Below are 20786 nucleotides of genomic sequence, written 5' to 3'. Positions count from 1 at the left end.
TCTGCTGCTTCCCCACACAGATTTTCCGTATTTGGTTAGAGTAACTTTTAGAGGATTGTCCTTTTGTTTTTCAGTATTTATTATTAGGATATCTTCTAAGTCACTGGCATGCAGAACATCCTCGGGTTTGGCATGGAAAAAGAGATTGCGCTGATTACATTGGCAAGCTGCCCAGGGGAACAGTGACTGGCCTGCCTTGTGGTTTGGCAATTTTTAAGCCTGCAGTTATTAGTTTAGACAAAAGTATGCCCTAAAATGTGTGGGATCTAGGGGGGGAAAAAGTGGAAAAGAAACTTTTCATCTTCTTCCCCCCCCCCCCAACCTTTAAATCAGCTGCGTAGTAAGGAATCCAACTTTAAACAGGTGATTTCCGTTTGGATGGAAATCAAGAAATCCTGATCACAAAGGAGAATATAGTAGCAGTGATAGTGACTTGTTGTTAGTATGACAGTGACACCCTTCCAAGATCAGGGCCCTATTGTGATAGATTCTGCTCCAATACAAATGAGAGACTGGCCCTGCTCCAGGAGCGAAAGTGAGAGAGGGAACAGTCACAGGCAGATGACTTGTCTATAGTTGTACAGCGGCAGAGTTGGGAATAGAACCAAGGTCTCTCCAAGTTCCAGTCTAACGCTCTCTCCATTGGACCATGCTTGAAATTGTGGAATTAGTCTAGAGTAGGATATTTCCTGTGAGGCCTTGGTTGTGCTGTTACAAGAAAGTTAAAGAAAATGTCTGTAGTTTTGAACAAGCACTATATGTGGGTTGGGAGGAGGAGGAGCATCTTCTTATATTTGCCTAAACACAGACTTGCAGCAGGGGTGCTGGAACAATTTGTATAGTGGGGGTGCGAAGGCCATTGAACCAAACTGTAAACCCTGTATATGATGGAAACCACTTCAAGCCAGAGAGTGCGGCAGCACCTCCTGGACCTATGACTTGCCCATATGCAGCTAGACAAGTTACATTGGTGTAGACAGAGAATGAGCCTGCCTGGGGAATATCCTAAATGGGTGATGCACTCAGAAGGGCTGGGCATGTCTGTGAGTACTTCATTGGCATTGAGTCTGTAGAAGGAGCTTATAAGAAATTTGTTTTGCTGTATCACTATGTCTATATGTCAGTTTGGAGTGGTTTTGTTTTGCTCAATATCCAAGTGAGATAGAGCACAATAAGCTTTGAGTCTGGTTTAAGCCATTGAGGGGTGGGGAAGCTAATAGAGGTGGCCAGGAAATGTGTACTGTGGTCTTGTTGTGGTGAAGTAGCTGTGTTTCTTGCAGCAGAAGTGACTGACCTGCTAGTGCTGGAATTGCTGACTTTCTATTCAAATCGGCTATCGACCCATTGGTGGTTTTGCTGGTTACCTCAGATGCTGGATTTTCGTCTAGTACAGATTTTTCTGAAATCAGTACAGGTCCCTCCAAAGGATCCATCGGTTGGCAGAGCACCACAAGCATTGGATCCTTCCCTGCAGAGAATGGAGGAAGCTTTGGCATGATCATGGGCTACCCAGGAGATAGGCATCCACCCAGTGTACAGGTGCACTGTCCTTACCAAATGTAATCCCACTGCTTGCATACCATAGTGAAATGAGTTGGTGTCTAGAGTTCATCGTGTCTTCAGAACTGATGCAGTTGTGACAGCACCTGAAAGGCCAGTTTTCTGAGTGTGGCTGGAAAGAATTGCAGGGTTCTCAGGGCTGGTGTGTGTGGGTGGGTGAGGGAATGAAATAAAAGATGCAGTTAAGGGGTGTGATCGTCTAATTTCACTCTACAGTAGTTGAGGGGGGTGTTCAGAATAGAGGTCTCTTGGCAGAGCAGCATGGGGGGATGTTTACATGATGCTATTACTCCACTTCTGGGTCATTTTTAACAAATGTGCATTAGAACAAGTAAGCACAAGGATTGTTGCTGCTCAGTGGAAAGATACTGAGGCATACTTTCCGATAAAGAGGTTGGCAAGCTCTTAAGAGAAAATGCACAAGCTTTCAGCTCTATATGCAGCTGCCGTGAAGAAAGTGACAAGGATGACACCTTGTACTCTTCTCTCAGTACAATGTAAATCAAAGGGTTCCTAAATGTATTCACTGGAAACAAGTGGGAGCTTGTCATTCTAGGTCTGGGGAAGATAAACTCTGACACACTGATATTTTTTTTTCTTCTTTTGGGTCAGAAGAAAACTTGTGAATCAGTTTCAGAACAAGGGAGCTATAAAATTTGAAATGTATGGGTTTGTATGCTTTCCATTTTTTCTAGGAGGCATTTATTGTTGGGTCTCGAAATGTCAGTGGACTGACTGCAAACTGGGGTTATCCTGTCACTAGGAGTAAAATATTCGGGTGGAGTTTTATGGTGAATGTTGCCATTTGTGACTCAAGTTTTAGACCATCAGACTGTATTTCCCTCTTCCCCTCTTGGTATACAAACCTGTTCAATATTATTATAACTTATGATAGTTCTAATCTTAGAGGTGCCTCTTGTGAGTCAAGGCCCTATTGTGCTAGACGCTGTGTGAACATAACAAAAATCCCTATTCCCTTCCCTGAAGAATTAGAATCTAAACGTAGGCTGAAACAAATGTGGAGGACAAGGTAATAATTAAACAATTGTTTGTATAATAATAAGCAGCAGTCCTGACATTGAAGCGTTCTTGGATATTGCCAGAGAGGTCATTGTGAAGGGTGTGGAAGCTGCCTGTTTTTTATTATTATTACATGTTTGTTTGTGTTTGCTGTATGGCTACAAGGGATACTTTAAAGATAAGGCAGGTGTCAATCTCTTCAAAGTTTTAGCTCCACCATGCTGAGGCCTACTCATAACCTCAGGGTCTGAAAAAAAAAGACTGGAAACTGGGAACAATGAAGTTTGGGTGTAATAAATCGAGGGCCTGTGATGTGCAGGGGGAGAGATGGGGTCTGTGGAGAATCAGACTGAATCCCATACCCAGAAGCGGGGTGGAGGGGGAAGGCAGCTGAGCAGGCCTGCCTGAGTTTTGGGTATGTACAGACTGATTGTGTTAAACACTTTTCTCTTGTTAGCCTGTATTCCTACTGTTGAGATTAAACAATACTTTGCTTTGAAAAGGCTGATCTGGGGTAAGGCAAGTCTTGCAGGGCAGCTGAATCTAGTCAGGCCTGCTGAGCAGTCAGTTGGTTCCAGGAGGGTGTAGCCTACGAGGGAGAATTGCTGGATTCTGTCCCAGAGGAAGGTGAAGGCAAGAGGCCTGTCACCTAAGGGGATGTGCTTGGAGGTACCAGAGAGAGGGGGGGTCAAACGTGAGTGCTAAGGAGGACAGTTTAGTGCCTTTGCAGGGTTGGGTGTTTTGTTGGGTTTTTTTGTGTGTGGCAAATATACTTTCTAGATGAGGTCACTAAACCATGGGTTACTTAAATGTTATGTCCTATAAGACATTCTCTGTTGCATTCACGCTTCTGGGATACTTTTGGAATTAGTAGTCTGCTAGTTGCAGATTATTGGAGCATTTAGAGCTGTCTACTGATACAAGATGACAATACCCCTGATTCTTTTTTCTATAGAAATGGTATGATTATGATGTTAATAAGTTGCTTGATGAGTCTGACTACTTACACTGCGTGCTGACTGCGACTGATCTGTACTGCATGGGATTGTGGATGACCAGGGATTGCTGAACCACTGGAAAAATAGAAACCCATAGGTCTTTCTGGAGTCCCAGATATGTTGCCAACGAGCAAGCAAAGAGTAGGACACTTCAAATGCATCCAGCAAGCTCAAAGGTAAATTGCAAAGCAAAAATGTAGTAGTCTTGCCAGTGGTCCTGCTGTTGTTGAGAGAGAGAGAGAGAGAGAGAGAAGGCTTTTGTTTGTTAACCCAAAAAACTTCCTGACCTCCAGAACTTGAACATTCTGAGTTTTTGATTGGTTCAGTGCAATGTGAACTTTGTCTGCTTTTCTTGGAGCTGCATCAAAGTAAAATTTTGGTTCTCAGTTAAATCTTAAGCCCTTTCCTAACTGATAATTTAAAATATACATTCCCATCTTGTAAAATTCTTAATTGTCCCATATTGCCAACACTGGCTGTTCAAAAATCAAGAGACTTTTCTTAACTTCTATTATTTTTGAAGTCTCACGATTTTCATTTGCAGTCTTGTTTTGGGGCCTGTAAGAGGGCCCATTTCTAAGCTTTACTCCAGTGGTGAAGGCTGGAAACTTACTTATTTTCTTGTAAGTGAAAGTTGAGATTCTCATGCAGTCAGAGGACTTCAGTAGCTGGGGCTTTGAGCAAGACAATCAATATTGTGAGTTGTGATAGAAGTACAAGAGCCAGCAACACCATGTAAGAGAGCTATCTGCTGGAAGAAAAAAGTTAGTGACTTTTTGATTCACTAATTTGAATGTATTTAATTTAGGGTGGATTTGATTTAAATCAAATTGATTTAAATCACTAGTCAGGAAAACTCGATTTTAATCATGTTTTCTACATAAAAGTGCTTTTTTGTTGGTTGTTATAACCTTAATACATATTCTTCACAACTTGGAGATAGATGTAGGTTTCATTTTTAGAAGGTACACACTATACATTTTTAAACAGTGATTTATTTTCAAATTAGTTTTACAGCTATATCAGAAAATGAATGGTGGTTTGGTTATTTCATTTAACAAAGGTAATTGAAGCAGATAGTTCACCTCCCAATGACTTCATAAATAATCTCCAATTCAACAAGTTAATCATTAATATTTGGAGGATTTTCTTGACATGCTGTATTAGGAGGAGAACGTCACCAGACAGACGTTTAAATTGTTTTATTTAACTAAAACAACATTATGTATTCTGGCTTTTTTTCTTCAACAGCAAACATATAATATTTTAACAAAACAAGCATATGTCCCTCATTTCTCACATTTATCTCCAGACTTGTTCTCCTTGTCCAGATCTATTCCACCCCCAACAATCTATTCATTGAACTTTTTGAAATTTTGCACCTTTTTAGAGAGAGGTAAGGGATTGACTCTGTGTACACAAATTTGCAGATGGCAATAGAGTTGAGGCCTGTTATTTCTCACCTCTATATATTTAAAAACATTTTTGCTGTTAACAAGCAAGTTACCTTTTGGAGACACAAATCCACAGTTTTCAGAGTGGTATCCGTGTTGATCTGTATCAGCAAAAACAAAGAGGAGTCCTTGTGGCACCTTAGACTAACAAATTTATTTGGGCATAAGCTTTCGTGGGCTAGAACCCACTTCAGGCATCTGTGCTAGTATCTTCTAGACTGAGCACTGACTGCCATTGGATGGATAGAAAGATTTAACCCAAATAATCTATACAGAAGCCTGTGGAACCCCATAAGATTGGGTCCCTAATCCATGAACTATTAGAACTCATTTACAAAACTTTTCTTAAACATTACAGTAATATATTGTCTCATTCTATAAAATTAGAATTTATAATTCCTATTCCATAATGAGATACATTATAGTTCAAAGATATCTTAATTAAAACTATCTTTAGGTAGGTTTTTTCCTCAAAGAGTATTTTATCAAAACCTGATTTTAAATTAAAAAAAAAAAAGGATTTTTTTTTATCATTGATTTTTATCCACCTTGATTTAATGTCATATTTGGTGGAGTTAGTTTTAAGAATGAGAATGAAATATAATTTATTTGCATAATTATAGAGTGTTTGTTTCCATCTCTTTGTTGCAGAATATTTTGCAAACACAAAGCAAGAATAACAATCACATCTGTAGATTGACTCTTTCATGAAGCTACTATGACAACCTTGGTATCTGACAGAAGGGTGACTAGAAAAGGTCTCTTCTTCTTTGTCTTGAGCCTTGAAGCAATATTCAGTTTCACAGTATTTACATTGTAATGTGTCTCCATGCAGTCAGTTACATCTGTTTCAACTTAACATAAGACTGTTGCTATGGAGATGGTGTGTTGAATAGAAATAGGTCATGTCCGTGCCATTTTCAGTGTATTAATAGAAAGGAAAGGGCTAGCTGGGGAGAGGTCTGGCTCAAGTGAAGAGAGAAGGTGCATTTATCTAAAGACTTTCATTTGATTTGGGTGGGGGCTTGTTTTAAATATAGGGGTCGCATGTACAACTGTAGCCTGTTAAAATTCCCCCAGTCCTACAGGAAAAGAGGGGTGCGTATGTATTTGCAAGAGAGACAGGACAGGATCTTTGTGCTCAATGGAATAGACCCTTTAGGTAAGGAAATCCCTTGCAGAACAGGTGAAATTATAATATTCCAGGGCTGTGTATCCTTAGTCTATCTATCAGAAAAGCTGCCTCAAGCCTTAGCACTGCACTGCACTACACTACACTGGAGCTCTGACCTGGGGCAGGACCTTGCTTGGAGCTAATAGGAACCATTCACATTGGCCTACATATGGTAGCCACAGTGGAGTCTTAATAAACATTGATTCCAGCAGCCTGGGCTGTGCGAGTGCAGTTGAGCACACAGTGACTCCTGTGAGAGGTGAACCTTCCACACCTGTGCAGAATGCCCTGAATATCTCATAGCCCAGTGGTTAGGGCACTTACCTGTGAGGTGGCAGCTCCCTGTTCAAATCCATTCTACCCCTCAGGTGGAGGAGGGACTTGAACTAGGGCTGTCCCACATCCCCGGTTAGTACCCTAACCACTGGGGCTATGAGACATTCTGGTCCCCACCCCACCCCATGCTCATGTGTAGGGGCCTGATCTGGTAGGCAAGCTCTGAACATGCTCTCTGGGTCGGCAGGTGACTTAAAGAAGCACCTATCTTTCCTGCAGTTGAGGCACAGCTCTGGTGCTGAGGGAGCCAGATGCTTGGCATGGGACTGCAGTGCTTCCAAGGCCACCTCTTGTGCTGCCCTCCTACCCCTTCCCCCCAAAAAAACACACACAAAAACAGTGCAGGAGCCTAATGGCAAGAGAGATTTTCAACTGAGAATCCCAAGCAGAGGGAGGCACTGAACTCGGAGTGGGGTGCCCCCCTGGATTCTCCACCTACCAGACTGGCATAGGTGGGGGGAGGGAGACTCAGGCCTCGCACCCTGTGGCAGAGCTAGGGGCTTCTGCCAGAGACAGGTGCCTGCTGAGAGCGGGGGTTTGGAGGGTGGGGGCACAATTTTAAAGATTCAGTCGCCCCCCCCAATAGCTTGAGTCATGCTCCCCCAGGCATGTCCAGCTTCTTACCCAGAGGCCCCTCCCTATAGCTCCCAGATCTTTTCACTACTTCTCTCCACAGTCGCAGCTCCCACCTTGCCGGCTCCAGCAGCTGCTGTGCAGGGGTGTGGGGAGAGGGCCCAGCAGCAGCAGCATCACCACCGGCATCATGCGACTGAGCTGGGCCAGCAAATCCTGGCAGAGGTCCCACATGTCACCTTTGGCTATTGCCCAATGGGGAGGGAGATTTGGGGCTTCAGCAGGAGCAGGGCTGAAGCCCCGAGCCCTGGTAAGCTTGCCCCAGCTCTTGAACTTCTGAAGATTGTTATATGCGACTTGGAGGGTCAGTAAGTTTGACCACCCCTGAACTAGAATTTGGGGTGAAATGAAAAATTCAGCCTCAGTTGCAAACTGATGTACAGAACAGATTAAAGAACCACGTCCTGAGAAATGAGATTTCATAAGCCAGACCTGGGTTACTCAGTTACGTGTTACTATCCATAAAGCAAGTTACCAGGTTTTATTTGAAGGGATGTCGTCTGCCAAAATTTGGGGGCAAATGAGTTTTCTAAAACTGTTACATACCCAAGATGAATAGAAATCTTTTCATGATCATTTAAAGAAACCCAAGGGGAATGTTTGATTTTTTTCTAACGAACTTTCCCCTGTAATGTTTCCAACCCTGGTAATGCAGCATTTCTTCTAATCCCTAACCTGCCTAAAGAGAATGGATGACTAGACAATATTATTGCCAAAGGCCAGAATCATCTGCTGGCTTTTGCTGACTCTTCCCACTGACGTCAGTGAGGTTATTGGTGGATTAAGGGAATCACAAACACTTCTGGAAAAGTAAATTGGACTCTGAGAAATGTTTTCATTTTTAATCGAAGGTGGCAGTAGGTGACTACGCCTCAGTTCCGCAAATTGCTCCATGCATGTGGGAGAACTTGTAGGAGTGAATTTGTTGTTAATTATTCTCTTTACGGTATGATTAAACGGTGTCCGCCTGTCTGCACAATTTCAGGAGGAGTGTACTGTAGCCTTCACTGTGGTTTCTTAGATATTTTAGTTCTGTAGCAGAGAGTGTGGGGAATGTAAATATTCAGGTGATTGAACCAACTATATAAAGTATTATACTGTTGAGCCTTCCTAAAACAACATCCTTATAGTTATCAAAATAGTTGTCCTGTTTTCAGAGCTGTTATCCACTTAAACTGCTTGAACAAACATTTCAACAAAAGTGTCTTGTCTTAGGCCCCATCTACACTGGCTAGTTTGTGCTCAGTAAAGCAGCTTTGAGCGCTGTAACTCCCGAGGCGTACACACTACCAAGCCACTTAGTGCGCAGAAACTGCGCTCTAAAAAAACCACCTCGATGAGAGGCGTAGAGCTTTCTGAGCTGTGGCTACAGCGCTGCGGTGCCAGTGTAGACAACGTGGTGATTACAGCGCAGCGATTGGCCTCTGGGAGGTGTCCCACAATGCCTGTTCTCCCTTTTCTGGCCATTGGTTTGAACTCTGCTGCCTACCCTCAGGTGACCAACCATCATCCCCACCCCATACATTCCTTTGTAAATTTGAGAGTCCCCTTCCTGTTTGCTCGGTGATGCATGCAGCGGTCTCAGCGCATCTTTCCAGGTGGCCATGCCTGCTCCACGCATCAGGTGATCCCCCGTTTGGAGCAATGCCGAGCTGCTGGACCTCATCGGTGTTTGGGGAGAGGAGGCTGCCCAGTCCCAGCTGCACTCCAGCTGTCGGAATTATGATACTTATGGACAGATTTCTAGATGCACGAATGAAGAGGGCCATGACCAGGACACATTGCAGTGTGGGCTCAAAGTGAAGGAGTTGTGGAACGCTTACCACAAGGCGCAGGAGGCAAACTGCCACTCTGGTGCTGTGCCCAAGAGCTGCCGGTTCTACAAAGAGCTGGACGCGGTGCTCAGTGGTGACCCCACCTCCACTGCGAAGTCCCCTGTGGATACTTCGTTGCCTGTCGAGAGTGGACTGACACAGGAGGCGGCCATCTTGGATGAAGAGGGGGGAAGGGAACCAGAGGCAGAGGATGACTCGGAGGCAGGAGATGCATGCAGTCAGGAGCTCTTTTCTACCCCGGAGGAGCCTAGCCGGTCACAGCAGTTGGATATTGGCGAAGCGCAAACAGGAGAAGTGGCCCCTGGTATGTGGATCTGATTTTTGGGAATTGCTGCAGCGAGTTGTTGGGGGGTAGGAGGGAAGGAGGGTTGCAGAAAGCAGGCTTGTCTCCCACCTCATGCCTAGTTTGAGCGGAGAAACAAGCTGTTGATACACTCCCTCACTTCATGTGAATCTCCCTCAGAGATCTCCAGGAAACACTCATGGAGATACTGGGTAGTCCGCTCCCGCAGGTTTCTCAGCAGAGCTGCTTTGTTTTTAATGGTAACTTTCCCATGCCACTGTGCCATCACGGGGGGGCGCATAACTGCCCACAGGGTAGCCACATAGGGGCCAGGGTGGAAGCTGCAGGCTTGGAGAAGACCCTCCATTGATTCCCTGCTCACCCTCAGCAGTGAGATATCTTCCATAATGATCACCTCCTGTGGAAAGTGTGGGGAGGTTATGATGCATTCTCATGTCATAGCTACTACGTGTGGCGAGATCAATATCACACTCCTATTGCCTTTGTAGTTTAAGGAATAACTCCACTGCCACTCGTGATGTGTTGGTCAGTGCGAACAGCATTCTTGTCAACAGCTCAGGATCCATTCCTGCAGCCAGAAAGAGGCAGGGCAGGGTGCGCAGTACACAAACCATTGAAAGATAGCGCCAAATGTGGACAGAAGCACAGGGATTGCTGGGACGTGAAGCAGTGCATCGCAGAGCATTGGGACAGGACCCAGGATGCCCCGCAACCACAAGTCTTAGCGGCAAAAGAGAAAGAGGTGCTCTGTGGGATAGCTGCCCAGAGTGCGCTGCTCTGAATAGTGCCGCAAGTGTGAATATGCTATTGCACAGGCAGCTGTCAATGTGAACACACAATAGCAGTCTTCCTTCGGCACTCTCTGAGCGGCACTATAACTGCCGGGCTGTAACTTTGCCAGTGGAGACGTGCCCTTAGTCTTTATATTTTTTTAAGAAAGAGAATAATTTTTGCTAATAGAGAGCCTGTGATCTATCTTGCAGATTAAAGAGTTAATCAAAGTAAAATGGTTGATATCTTCTTTAATTATCCCTTCTGGACTTATTGTTCAGCAGCATATGTTCTGTTTTTGCAGACTGAATCTGTCACCCAGTCTATGGAACACATGTCTAGGTCTGAAGCATGAGAATGTCAGGCATTATGAAAGCAATTAAGCTCCTTAGTGGTATGAGAACGTTTGCAGTATTAAATGATGGGGGTTGTAGTATCTCTTATCAAATTTGCCTTTGTGCTGATTAGAATTAGAGCTATTAAAAGCTTTAAAGCATTCTGAGAAGTTTGAAATGCATATACTTTTTTTCTTTTTGGAAAGAGCAGCTTGATGCATTTTAGTTGATGATGTCAATACATGATTGACTGAATTGTCATTTGGAAGCTAATCTGGAGATTGTGGTATACCTAGCCTATAGTTGTTATCCTGTTTGCATACTGCATCTGTATATCTTTTGAAAAATCTGATTGCAAAAACTGGCAGCCCTTTGGTGTTCAGTTCAGCACAACCAGAAACAGAAGAGAGACATGCAGTGCTTTTGTGTGGAGAGACTTTTTTTATTATTTCTCTGTTACCATACACCATTCAAACTGAGAACATGTTTTTGCTATTTGTGCATGAAGAAACATGAAGTGGTTTCTTAGTCACGTGCAAGTTTTTGTTTTGGCTAAGGATACAACTGTCCACTACAACCTTCATCTTTTTAAAGCTAGCAGTTTCTTAGAAAAATGTCACAATATGCACATTTCAGTTCCTGATGAGCTCTAAGTAAGGTTCTGTCAAGTTCTCTTGGCACGTGAACGGCCCTTTAACTTTCAGTAACCACCAGTTCTTAAATGGAGATAGTATAAAAGATTGAAGCCCAGCTGTGAGTCAAAGATCCAAAATTTAGGAGACAAGGAAAAACCGCAAGAAAGTTGCATACAATCAGTCTTTTTGCCTAAATGTAGTCTATAGTGTCCGTTTTGGAATTTGCTCATTCTGATACTAGTAAATGAAACTACAGCCAGTCTGTGCTGGGGAAAGTGAACTGGGGGTCTGAAGTGGAGGATTTTCCTCCAGCTGAGATCATTGGAATCCTCCATAAGGGAGTCACCAAGTTTAGTGGGAGGCTGAGTGTGCTATTACACTTTTCAGAAAGGGCAGGGCCTCTGACTGAGAACAGCACTAGCGTGTCTGCTTCCTTTTTGTAGTTGTCAGACTGGGAGATGAACACAAGCTCTTTGAGAGATGTGATTGCCTTCTGTTAGATAATATAAAAACAGGCCAAATTTAAATGGAACCCACTCTGTGAGATAGGAAGCTTTGATCTCCAGGCTGCTGAGAACTGTCCTTGTCTCTTCTGCACTTAATGCAAACATCTTCTGTTCCCACATTTTGAAAGAAAGTGTTTCAGGAACCTATGTGTGACCACTTCCCTTCCACAGAGAGTTCTAGTCTTCTCTCTCTGGCTGGAATTCGACCATGCCTCTAAGGCAGTGATTTGCAAACGTATTTGATCATGTAGTAGGTTATGCTCCCCTTCCTCCTGCCACACAAGTACATATGATTACCAAAAAATCATGCAACTCTCATTAAATATTAAAAACGGTAAGGCACTGATGCAAAAAGAGCCAACAGTCTGTTGTAATAAGAGCAAAAGCAAAACGGCGATTGTGGTCAATACTTACAACTAAAACCCTGTCGAAACAAAGGGATTAACGTACCATGCAAGTTTAACAAATTTGTCACAGTGCACAGCAGCATCTAGCGTCAAATGCCAGCTGAGGACTTGATATGTCTGGAGAAATCAGCTTTGCTAGTTATTCATGGCTGTGGGTTAAATATGCGCAATAAGTCCTCCTCCAAAGCTTCTTGTTCCCCCAGAATACATTCCGTGCCCCCCCCAGGGGGGCCTATCCCCAAGTTTGAGAACATCTGTTCTAGGGGTTCAAGTGCTCTTGTGCACAACTCAAGAATATTCCGAGGCTCCTCAGTGGAGAGGGACTGTAGTGTGGTGGGTTGACCTCAGGGCTAGATGTCAGCAAATCCCAGTTCTGCCACTGACTCATTATATGGTTTAGGGCAAGACCTTTAGCCATCAACCTTGGGCTCAAACCTCACTTTTAGTTGGGGAAAAAGATGTTGCACATTTTTGTGAGGATTCATTTATTTGGTGGTCTTGCAAGTGTAAGCAATGTGCCTTTGCAATGTATTAACCACTTCCTTTTGTCAGACTGCCGTTTATTCCCGCTTCTGAAATTTCTATTTAAGCAATGCTGACGAGGGGTCGGGACCATAGAGCACATATGGTTGAAACATTTAATTATCCTTTTCAAACACCTTTCCCTCCTCACTGCTAATCCCCATGGGTGGAAGTAGCATCAATGGCATCATGTTTCTCCCAGGAAGCTGCTGCTAGCTTTCAGATTGTACTGGTTCAGGCCACTCATCCCCCTACTCTAGTGCCCTGTCTCTGAGTGGGGGCAGTAGCACATCCTTCACAGGCAGTAACTCCAAGATGGACAATTATAGAATCAACTGTTCATAAGGGAAGTTTCTCATTATTACTACCTTGGCCTTATATAGCACTTTTCATCAGTAGATCTAAGAGAGCTTTACAAAGGTCAATATTGTTATCTGAAACTAAGGAACAAAGGTGAAGTGACTTAATCAAGGTCATCAAGAGGCCAGTGGCAGAATAGAACCTGTCTCCTGAGTCCTAGTCTGATGCTCTGTCCACTGGTTACACTGCCTTTGCTCACCCTAGGCAGTTGCTGGTTACTTACATACTAAAGCACTGAGAGTTTTACATCATGATTTTCCTTATCCTAGTTAATATAACTGTGGATGTTCTTGTTCATATGCATATGTAATAATCTTGCTTTAAAGCCTACTATGCCAACCCATTTTGGGGCAGGTCTGTGTTATTTCACTTAGCTCTGCCACTTGTACTTTCTGTGACCTAAACAGGCATTATCTTTTTGCCTCAACTTGCCACAAAGTGCTTTCATTGAAGTAGGAAGCAATAGCTTATATGTAAACTGTAATACAACTCTTCTGTATGTATTGTTCGTAGCTGTTTTTGAAGTAAGAACAATTTTATGATCCTTAAACTATAACTAAAGAAACAACTTACCACTCTGTGTTTAGAGAAACACTGCACACTAATGCAGTCATGAAGTTTGCATTTGGCAAGATATTAAAATTGAGATTTGTTTTGTGGTTTGTCTCCAGCTACTGGAAGTCTATAGCAAATACTGCTGATCCAGTTTAATTAACTGGAAGGAAAATGACAAGTGTGCTAAATGGAAGTCTTGACCTTAATTGAGGGATGTCCTCAGGGTGTTTAATTGTCCCAAAAATATTGATTCTAGAGTTAGAAGCTGCCAGACCAAACTGGTGAACAAATTAAAAATAAACTCTTTAGCCAGACCTGGGACAGGATATAGTATCATATAGCACTGCAAAGAGATTGCTTTGATGCTTAGATGACATCTGATTTACCACACGATGTGCTCAAAAAAGTCTAAAATAGTCTGTAAGACAACCTGGGTAAGCTTCACAAATAGTTTCAGGACTCGGATATTACAACTGGAAATTGGTGAGAGGACAGAACTGTCAGACGTGAATAGCCTGCTCAAGATTGTGTTTTCAGGAAGCGAGCTGCAGTTCAGAACATCAGAGACTTGGGAAAACATTGGACTTCTCTCAATCCCTTTAAAATCTGAAGCAGGTCAATACTAGTGAAAAGAAGTCATTAAAAGAACTTTGCAGATTCAGTCACTTCACTTCCCCGCTGCTCTTCTCCATAGTGTATTATTCCATACTTACACTGGCTTTTGTTTGGCCATTAACACTGTAGACTAAACATATGGCTCTCAGTTGGTTAGAGATGATCTTCCGCACAGCGGGTTTGAAGACAGTAGACAGGCTTCAGAGCTGTGAGCTTAAAAATGAGGTGTAGTCACTTCTTCACTGTTGTCACATGGATGTTTCCCGGAATAGCCTCTGACTGGGAATTGAGAAGGCCTACAACATTCTTCTTGATTCTACTTGGCCTGTTTTCAGGTTGCAGCTGCTCCCTGGTGGATGCCTGTTAAAGGAGCTAATTGGAGGCAACCTGAAGGACCAGATTCTAATATCTCAAAGAGGTGAGCCAGACATGGCCTTTCAGTTTTAACTGTGGTATTTACTTTGTGTCTGTAGAAACTCAGCGCAGAAGGTGGGAGGCATGATTAGAGATGGGCTTCTTGCTGTGCTCTTTCTATTGCTTCTCAGTGTATAGACGGTATTTTTTTTTCTTTTGCATATAATATTATAATTGGGACTTTTTAATCATTTGCTCCAGTTAAAGCATTAGCACTTGAAAGAACTAATGACCTCTGTCACGGTTAGATAAAATACACTAGCTGGGCACGTTGTATTGATTTGAAGCTTGATCAGACTTTAGGTGTCATGTTCAGTTTTGATGGTCTAGGACCTGCCCACTCGAGAGAGCACTGTGGCTGAGATCAGCAGAGGATGCTCTGGATTAATTTGTCTTCCCAACCCTGCTGCACCCCTTTCATTATAAAAGAGCTGTATATAAGGTATCCTCTGAGTGTGCTCCATGGTTCAGGAATTCTGATGCCATCCGCTTTATAGAAAACGGCTCAGAATATTGGGGAGAGGAATAAAATTTTCAAAACTGTCTAAGCAATTTAGGTCTCTAATTCTCACTGAAAGTCAATGGGATTTAAGAGAGTAGGCCCTTCTATAAGTTTTATCACTGGGTTTGTTGGGGTGAGGAAAATGAGGGTACATGCTTCAGTGATGATCTTTGTGTAATGCTGCAGAGTGATACACTTGTGTAGATGTAAATCTTGTTATTGTTAAGGAGCTTGTGTTTGGTGTCCTTATGTATTGTGAAAGAAATAATGATGAAACACAATCAGTAACTTCACGTTAAGAGACTAGTCAAAGTTTCAATCTCACTGATGTATTTAGGGTTATCTTTTTAAAAAAGCAGATTTATTTTCAGCCTATGTCTTCTGGAAGCTGACGTATTGGATCCCTTAAGGACGGGGGCTGCATCTCTTTAACATCATTTGATGGCTGCTGTACATCATCTTCTCTCCAAGGGGGAATAAAGAGAAATTATCTGAAGCAAAAATAGAGGCGGTGGTATCCAGAGACAAGAAAAAAATAAGGAAGAGAAATTTAGGTCATAGCAGTTAACAGCTTTGGAAATGTGCCCTCTGAGCCTTACGTTTTGTAGGAGTTGGTTGTGAGCCTGGCCTAGTATAATGACCAAACTTCCCATCACAGAGAAGTAGTCTAAAAGGTAGAGAAAGAAACAAAGATTGGAGATTAGTGGAGGCTGGGAGATGTGAATTAGTGAGTAGGAAAAGTGAAAGGAAGACCAATAACTAATACAGTGAGTCGGAAGCCTTGAGCCTTCAACTCTTGTACCGGAAGCCCCTACTAGCAGGGTGGTAGCTCCCTCTGCTAGAGGGTTGTGGCAGAAGAGGGGTGTGTGTGTTGGGGGGTGAGGGAGAGAGGGCAGGGGTATTGTGACCAGATAAATGAGACCTTCCGTCTCAGAGGGCTGAAACAGTCCCTTTTGGGTAGGAGGGGCTGGGAATGTATGAGCAAGATGGTGTAGGGATTAAAACAGGGGAAACATGGAAGTCATTTGTAAAAGTTTGCATTAAAAAGTCCTGCTTCCGTTACCAAATTACTGCAGCTCCAAAATGGTGAGGTTTGAAGAGGCTTGAGGTGATGTGAGGAGTTGGCCTGTATTCTCTCCTGCCATTACCCCCCTTTCTCTCCCCCTCCCCAAAGTAAATTTCTTTAACAGATTTGAGGGGGGGAAGGGCAAGAAAAGAGAGAATTAAAATAAATAGCAAAAATGATTTAAAAATGATCTAACTCTACAAACCTAAACGGCCCCATCCAGAGGCTGCTCTTCCTCTGACTCTGTTTTCTAATGAGTTACCCTTAAAACTACTGCAGAAATGTGGGCTAACACTGCAGCCTCGAAGGGGTTTTGGCCTAATCCTGTGAGGTGCTTATAAGCTATGTTCTCATTGAAGCCAATGGGAGTAGTTAGTGGCTAGTAGCTCTACAGACCCCTCCCTAAATTGAGTCTGGGTGAGGATGCAAATGGGCATGATGGGGGAAATTAAGAGTAAACTGGATCTGTGGGTAGAGTGCATAGTTGTGATGCAACCTGCTGTTATATACAAATTCTCCCCCACCCCCACCTCAATTCCTTATTCCGACACTTGCTGTTCTTCACTTGGTATGTGGTGTTCTTGATTAATGCCTTGCTCTGGTATTTACTTCAATAATTTCTTTTCTGTAAAACTAACCTTTGCACCCAGTTCAGAGAGAACTGAAGTCTAGCATGAAGGATATAAATATTCCATGTACAGTCTACAGCCCATGGTATTAAATAATGACATGGTCTGGGGAGGGTTTCATAAGGTGCTTGCACTGTTGCAGGGTATAGCTGTGAGGCTGGTTGACCGTGGTGACGTCCTCATTCTGTGTCTTTCGTTGCTCATCAGAATGGATCACCCAGTTCTTCATGTCTCCTGGAATGATGCTGTAGCGTATTGCACGTGGGCGGGAAAACGATTACCCACAGAAGCTGAATGGGAGTACAGCTGTCGAGGAGGCCTTGAGAATAGGTACTTGTCAAGACTCTTCCCTCGTGAATGTATAAGATTCTGATATCTCATCATCCAGAGAAAAGCAGTGTTTATTGTCCTTAACATTTTTCTTGCACAGGCACATGCATTTGCAGTAAATGTAACACTATTTTATTTTGTACAGCATCCTTTGTGTAAAGCATATCCCAGAAAATGCTTCAGTCGCATATAAAGTTGGAATTAAATAATAACTAAGAGACAAAGTGCAACAAGGCTGTGATTGAGATGTAGGAATGCCATTGCAGGTGACGGGAGATGTGATATATAAGGCTCTTGCCGCCAGACCCAAAATTGGTCAAAGAGTCAGAGAAAGCCAGTTTGAGATGGGGGAGAAAAAGGACTGGGCAGGGGAGTAGAGAGAATGAGAGCTCAAGTAGTCATAATTCCTTTCATTGCACAGACACTACTCGGTTCATATGTCAGTCATTTTGTATATCCTAAACCTAAAACAGTATCTCACAGAACAGCAGATTGTGCTGCAGAGCTTCAGTTGCAATACGAGAACCATCATCCCTTTTAAGGCTTATTAAACATTGTGGGTTTATACAGATGGAGTTGGAACACGGATTGTATATGTTCTATATGTCCGGCTCCTCAAATGTAAACTATGTAAAGAATATTTACTTTCTAATTTTTCTTGTTCTAGCTCCAATTAAAAAAAAACAACTGACAAAGATGGAAATTGGGTTTAATTTTCTAGGATCAACTCTACTTAAAATAGTTTAACTTTTTTTTTTTTTAATAGCAGTAGTGCTACCTAGTTAGACGACCATATAAGTCCAAAACATTGACCAAGCACTTGCATTCCTCAGACTATTTTTGTGTACCTGACATGAACTAGATTGGCAGCTTTTCATTGATTAATCTATTCAAAATAGTTTTTGAGACTGGTAGCAGTCCTCTCCCTTCCCCTTTTTCCCTTATGTTGCCTCTAACTCTAAAGGCTAGCCATATTTCTGACAGCTTGTCTCTTGTGTTTCTTCCAATAGACTTTTCCCATGGGGCAATAAGCTTCAGCCAAAAGGTCAGCACTATGCCAATATCTGGCAGGGAGAGTTCCCGATAAGCAATACCGGAGAGGATGGATATAAAGGAACTGCACCAGTAAGTGTGTCAGAGTACATTAGCAACACCACAGCTAAACTAACCCTCTTCGAATTGAGGGGTACACCCAGTGTGATGGGTAATGAGGTTTTTCAATAGGTGTCTGCCACTTCTCGCAATTTCAGCTTTTCAAGCTACAAGAGGTTTAATTCCAGCCCTGGGTGTTACAGTGGAAAAGGCTCTTTTTAAGGTTGCCATCATGCAGAGTTCTCACCACTCTTAAAATGGAGAAAAGCACTATACATTTATTCCTACAAAGTGTGAAATGGAGACTAAAAATAACTTGCATTTAACTTTTTAGATTCACTAAAGTTAGCTATATCTCTGCCTTTGACTCAAAAAATACTTAATGCTTTCAGAATGATGAGTATGGCATAACTTGCCCTGTATAAACAAAATGGGTTTTGACATAGCGGGGTCTTTGACTAGCAGTCTGGGTAAATACCGGTACTCAGTTTCATGACCTCTGGAATGGTGTTTTTTCTGTTTATTGGGGAAGATATGAACTTCCATTTATAAAGGTTAGGAGTGTCTCATCGCAAGGAAGCCACAAAGTTTTTAATGCTTGCAAAGGAAATACCTGCTGTAGTCTTCTAAATATGTAGACTTCTGTGAATGCTAGTTTGTTTAAGAGAAGTGGTGACTAGAAGGGAAGTCAGCCCAGGCAGAAGTTGGGAGACTCTCCATTCTCTTGTTGGGAAATCTGGCATTCACAAATGGGGATGTAAACTAGTCTTACAATGATCCACTGGAGTCTAATTCCCATTAATGCAAAGTGCAGTTGTGTTTGCCTGTAGATTAGAAAATATCCCAGCATCTGCTCACAGCTGCTAGTCGGAATTTGTCATCTTGTAATTAAATCACTGGCTCTAACAATGGCAGGGTCAGCAAGAAGATAATTTATGGTTTAACAATAGTACCTGTAAGTGTTGGGGGAGGAAACCTTGAGAATATGTTGTCATTGTCCATAACAATGATGAATTTGTACTGTTGTTAAAAAAAAATAAAATAAAGGTTTTTCATAGTTCAGCCCTTTTGTAGATACAATACTGAACTCTTGTCTCCGAGTATAACTCCTGATTAAAACAGCTTTCTTGTTCCTGAGCCTCTGTATTTCTGCCTGGTTAACTCACTAGTTTCCGGTTCAAAGATCTGAGAGCAGGCAGTGGATTTTTTACTTGTTGGTCATCAGGAGTTAAATGCTATTTCATGCCACAAGACTGTAATAAATGATCTTTCAACATTATCGCCACTCCAGGTTACAGCATTTCCTCCAAATGGCTATGGCTTATACAACATAGTGGGAAATGCCTGGGAGTGGACATCTGACTGGTGGGCTGTTCATCATTCTGCGGGTGAAACTCGCAACCCAGTGAGTATTTTTGTTTTTAATATAAGATGTGCTGTGACATGCCTTTTTGCTACTCTGCTTTATCTCCAATTAAAGCCTCTAGCTCCCTCCACCATGCCATGCATGGGATTGGCCAGGTTCTGGTGAGTCAGGCTATATCGCCTCTGCAAGTCGTTACCTTCTACAGTGACATTGCAGCATTTTCTAATTAGTGTGACGTCAGTTCTACAAGTCCATCCATGGTCTGGGAATTGAATAGTTTTACCCTAGCGTCAGACTTGTAAGCACTAAGGCCTGGTCTGCACTCGGGGGGAGAGATCGATCTAAGATACGCAACTTCAGCTATGAGAATAGTGTAGCTGAAGTCGACGTATCTTAGATCGACTTAGAATTACTTCACGTCCTTGCGGCGCGGGATCGATGGCCACGGCACCCCCGTCGACTTTGCTTTCACCTCTCGCCGAGCTGGAGTTCAGCAGTCGACGGGAGAGCGATCGGGGATCAATTTATCACGTCTACACTTCACACGATAAATCGATCCCCGATAGATTGATTGCTACCTGCCGATCCAGTGGGTAGTGTAGATGTACCCGAAGACTTAGTAGTGTGCAGAATTACTAAAAACAATGACTTCCTGGTTACCCCAAGAGAGAGTAAGATGTAACAGAACTGCACAGGAAAATGTGTGATCCAAGAAAATGGCAGAACTCATTGCACTGGCAGTTGCAAATCATAGGTTACAACTTGTGTAGATGGATATATTAAACAGTTTCATTTCATGATTTTAAGTATTGAGTCCTGGATGTACCGGTTGAGTCAAATATTAAATGACATTTTGGAAGGAGAAGTAGCTTCCACATAGTCAGGATATTAATTTGGAACGGATGAGTCATTCCTTTTCTTTGGGAGTATTTTATAAGTATTGGCTATGCCACCTTTTTTGTGAGAGGGAGTTCTGACTGAATTCTGACTGAATTTGTGCTGTGGATTCCTCTTCCAGTCTCTCTCAGCAGACTCAAGTTCCTGCATTATACCTTGACTTCTCCTCTGATCAAGGATAGCTAAACCTAGGAAGTGAACTGCAGTGCTCTCCTCTGACACGCATTTAACACTGCAATGTATGATAATTATGATCTCCCTTAGTTGGTGCTTGACATTGTCACAGCCCTTGCTCATAGAACAGTAACTGCTGGCAACATGAGCAAATCGTAATTTCTGCTTATATAATAATATATGGAGATATACCTCTTTCATAAAACTGGAAGGGACCCTGAAAGGTCATTGAGTCCAGCTCCCTGCCTTCACTAGCAGGACCCAGTACTGATTTTGCCCCAGATTCCTAAGTGGCC

General features: G+C 42.8%; 1 protein-coding gene across 5 annotated transcripts in view; it reads left to right on the top strand.

The window, feature by feature from the left end:
* Positions 1-20786, top strand: part of SUMF1 (sulfatase modifying factor 1) — a 72569-nt gene that overhangs the window by 18562 nt on the left and 33221 nt on the right. For all 5 annotated transcript variants that reach the window (XM_045025248.1, XM_045025252.1, XM_045025249.1 and 2 more), the window contains exons 4-7: positions 14356-14438; positions 16839-16961; positions 17972-18086; positions 19345-19458. In XM_045025248.1, coding sequence (XP_044881183.1) covers positions 14356-14438; positions 16839-16961; positions 17972-18086; positions 19345-19458 — 435 coding nt within the window. The remainder of the gene's footprint in view (positions 1-14355; positions 14439-16838; positions 16962-17971; positions 18087-19344; positions 19459-20786) is intronic.

Source organism: Mauremys mutica, chromosome 7 (genome assembly GCF_020497125.1).
Source record: "Mauremys mutica isolate MM-2020 ecotype Southern chromosome 7, ASM2049712v1, whole genome shotgun sequence".
In the NCBI taxonomy this organism is placed as follows: Eukaryota; Metazoa; Chordata; order Testudines; family Geoemydidae; genus Mauremys; species Mauremys mutica.
Note: the sequence above shows the minus strand (reverse complement) of the source record. Positions and strands in the feature narration are given on the sequence as shown.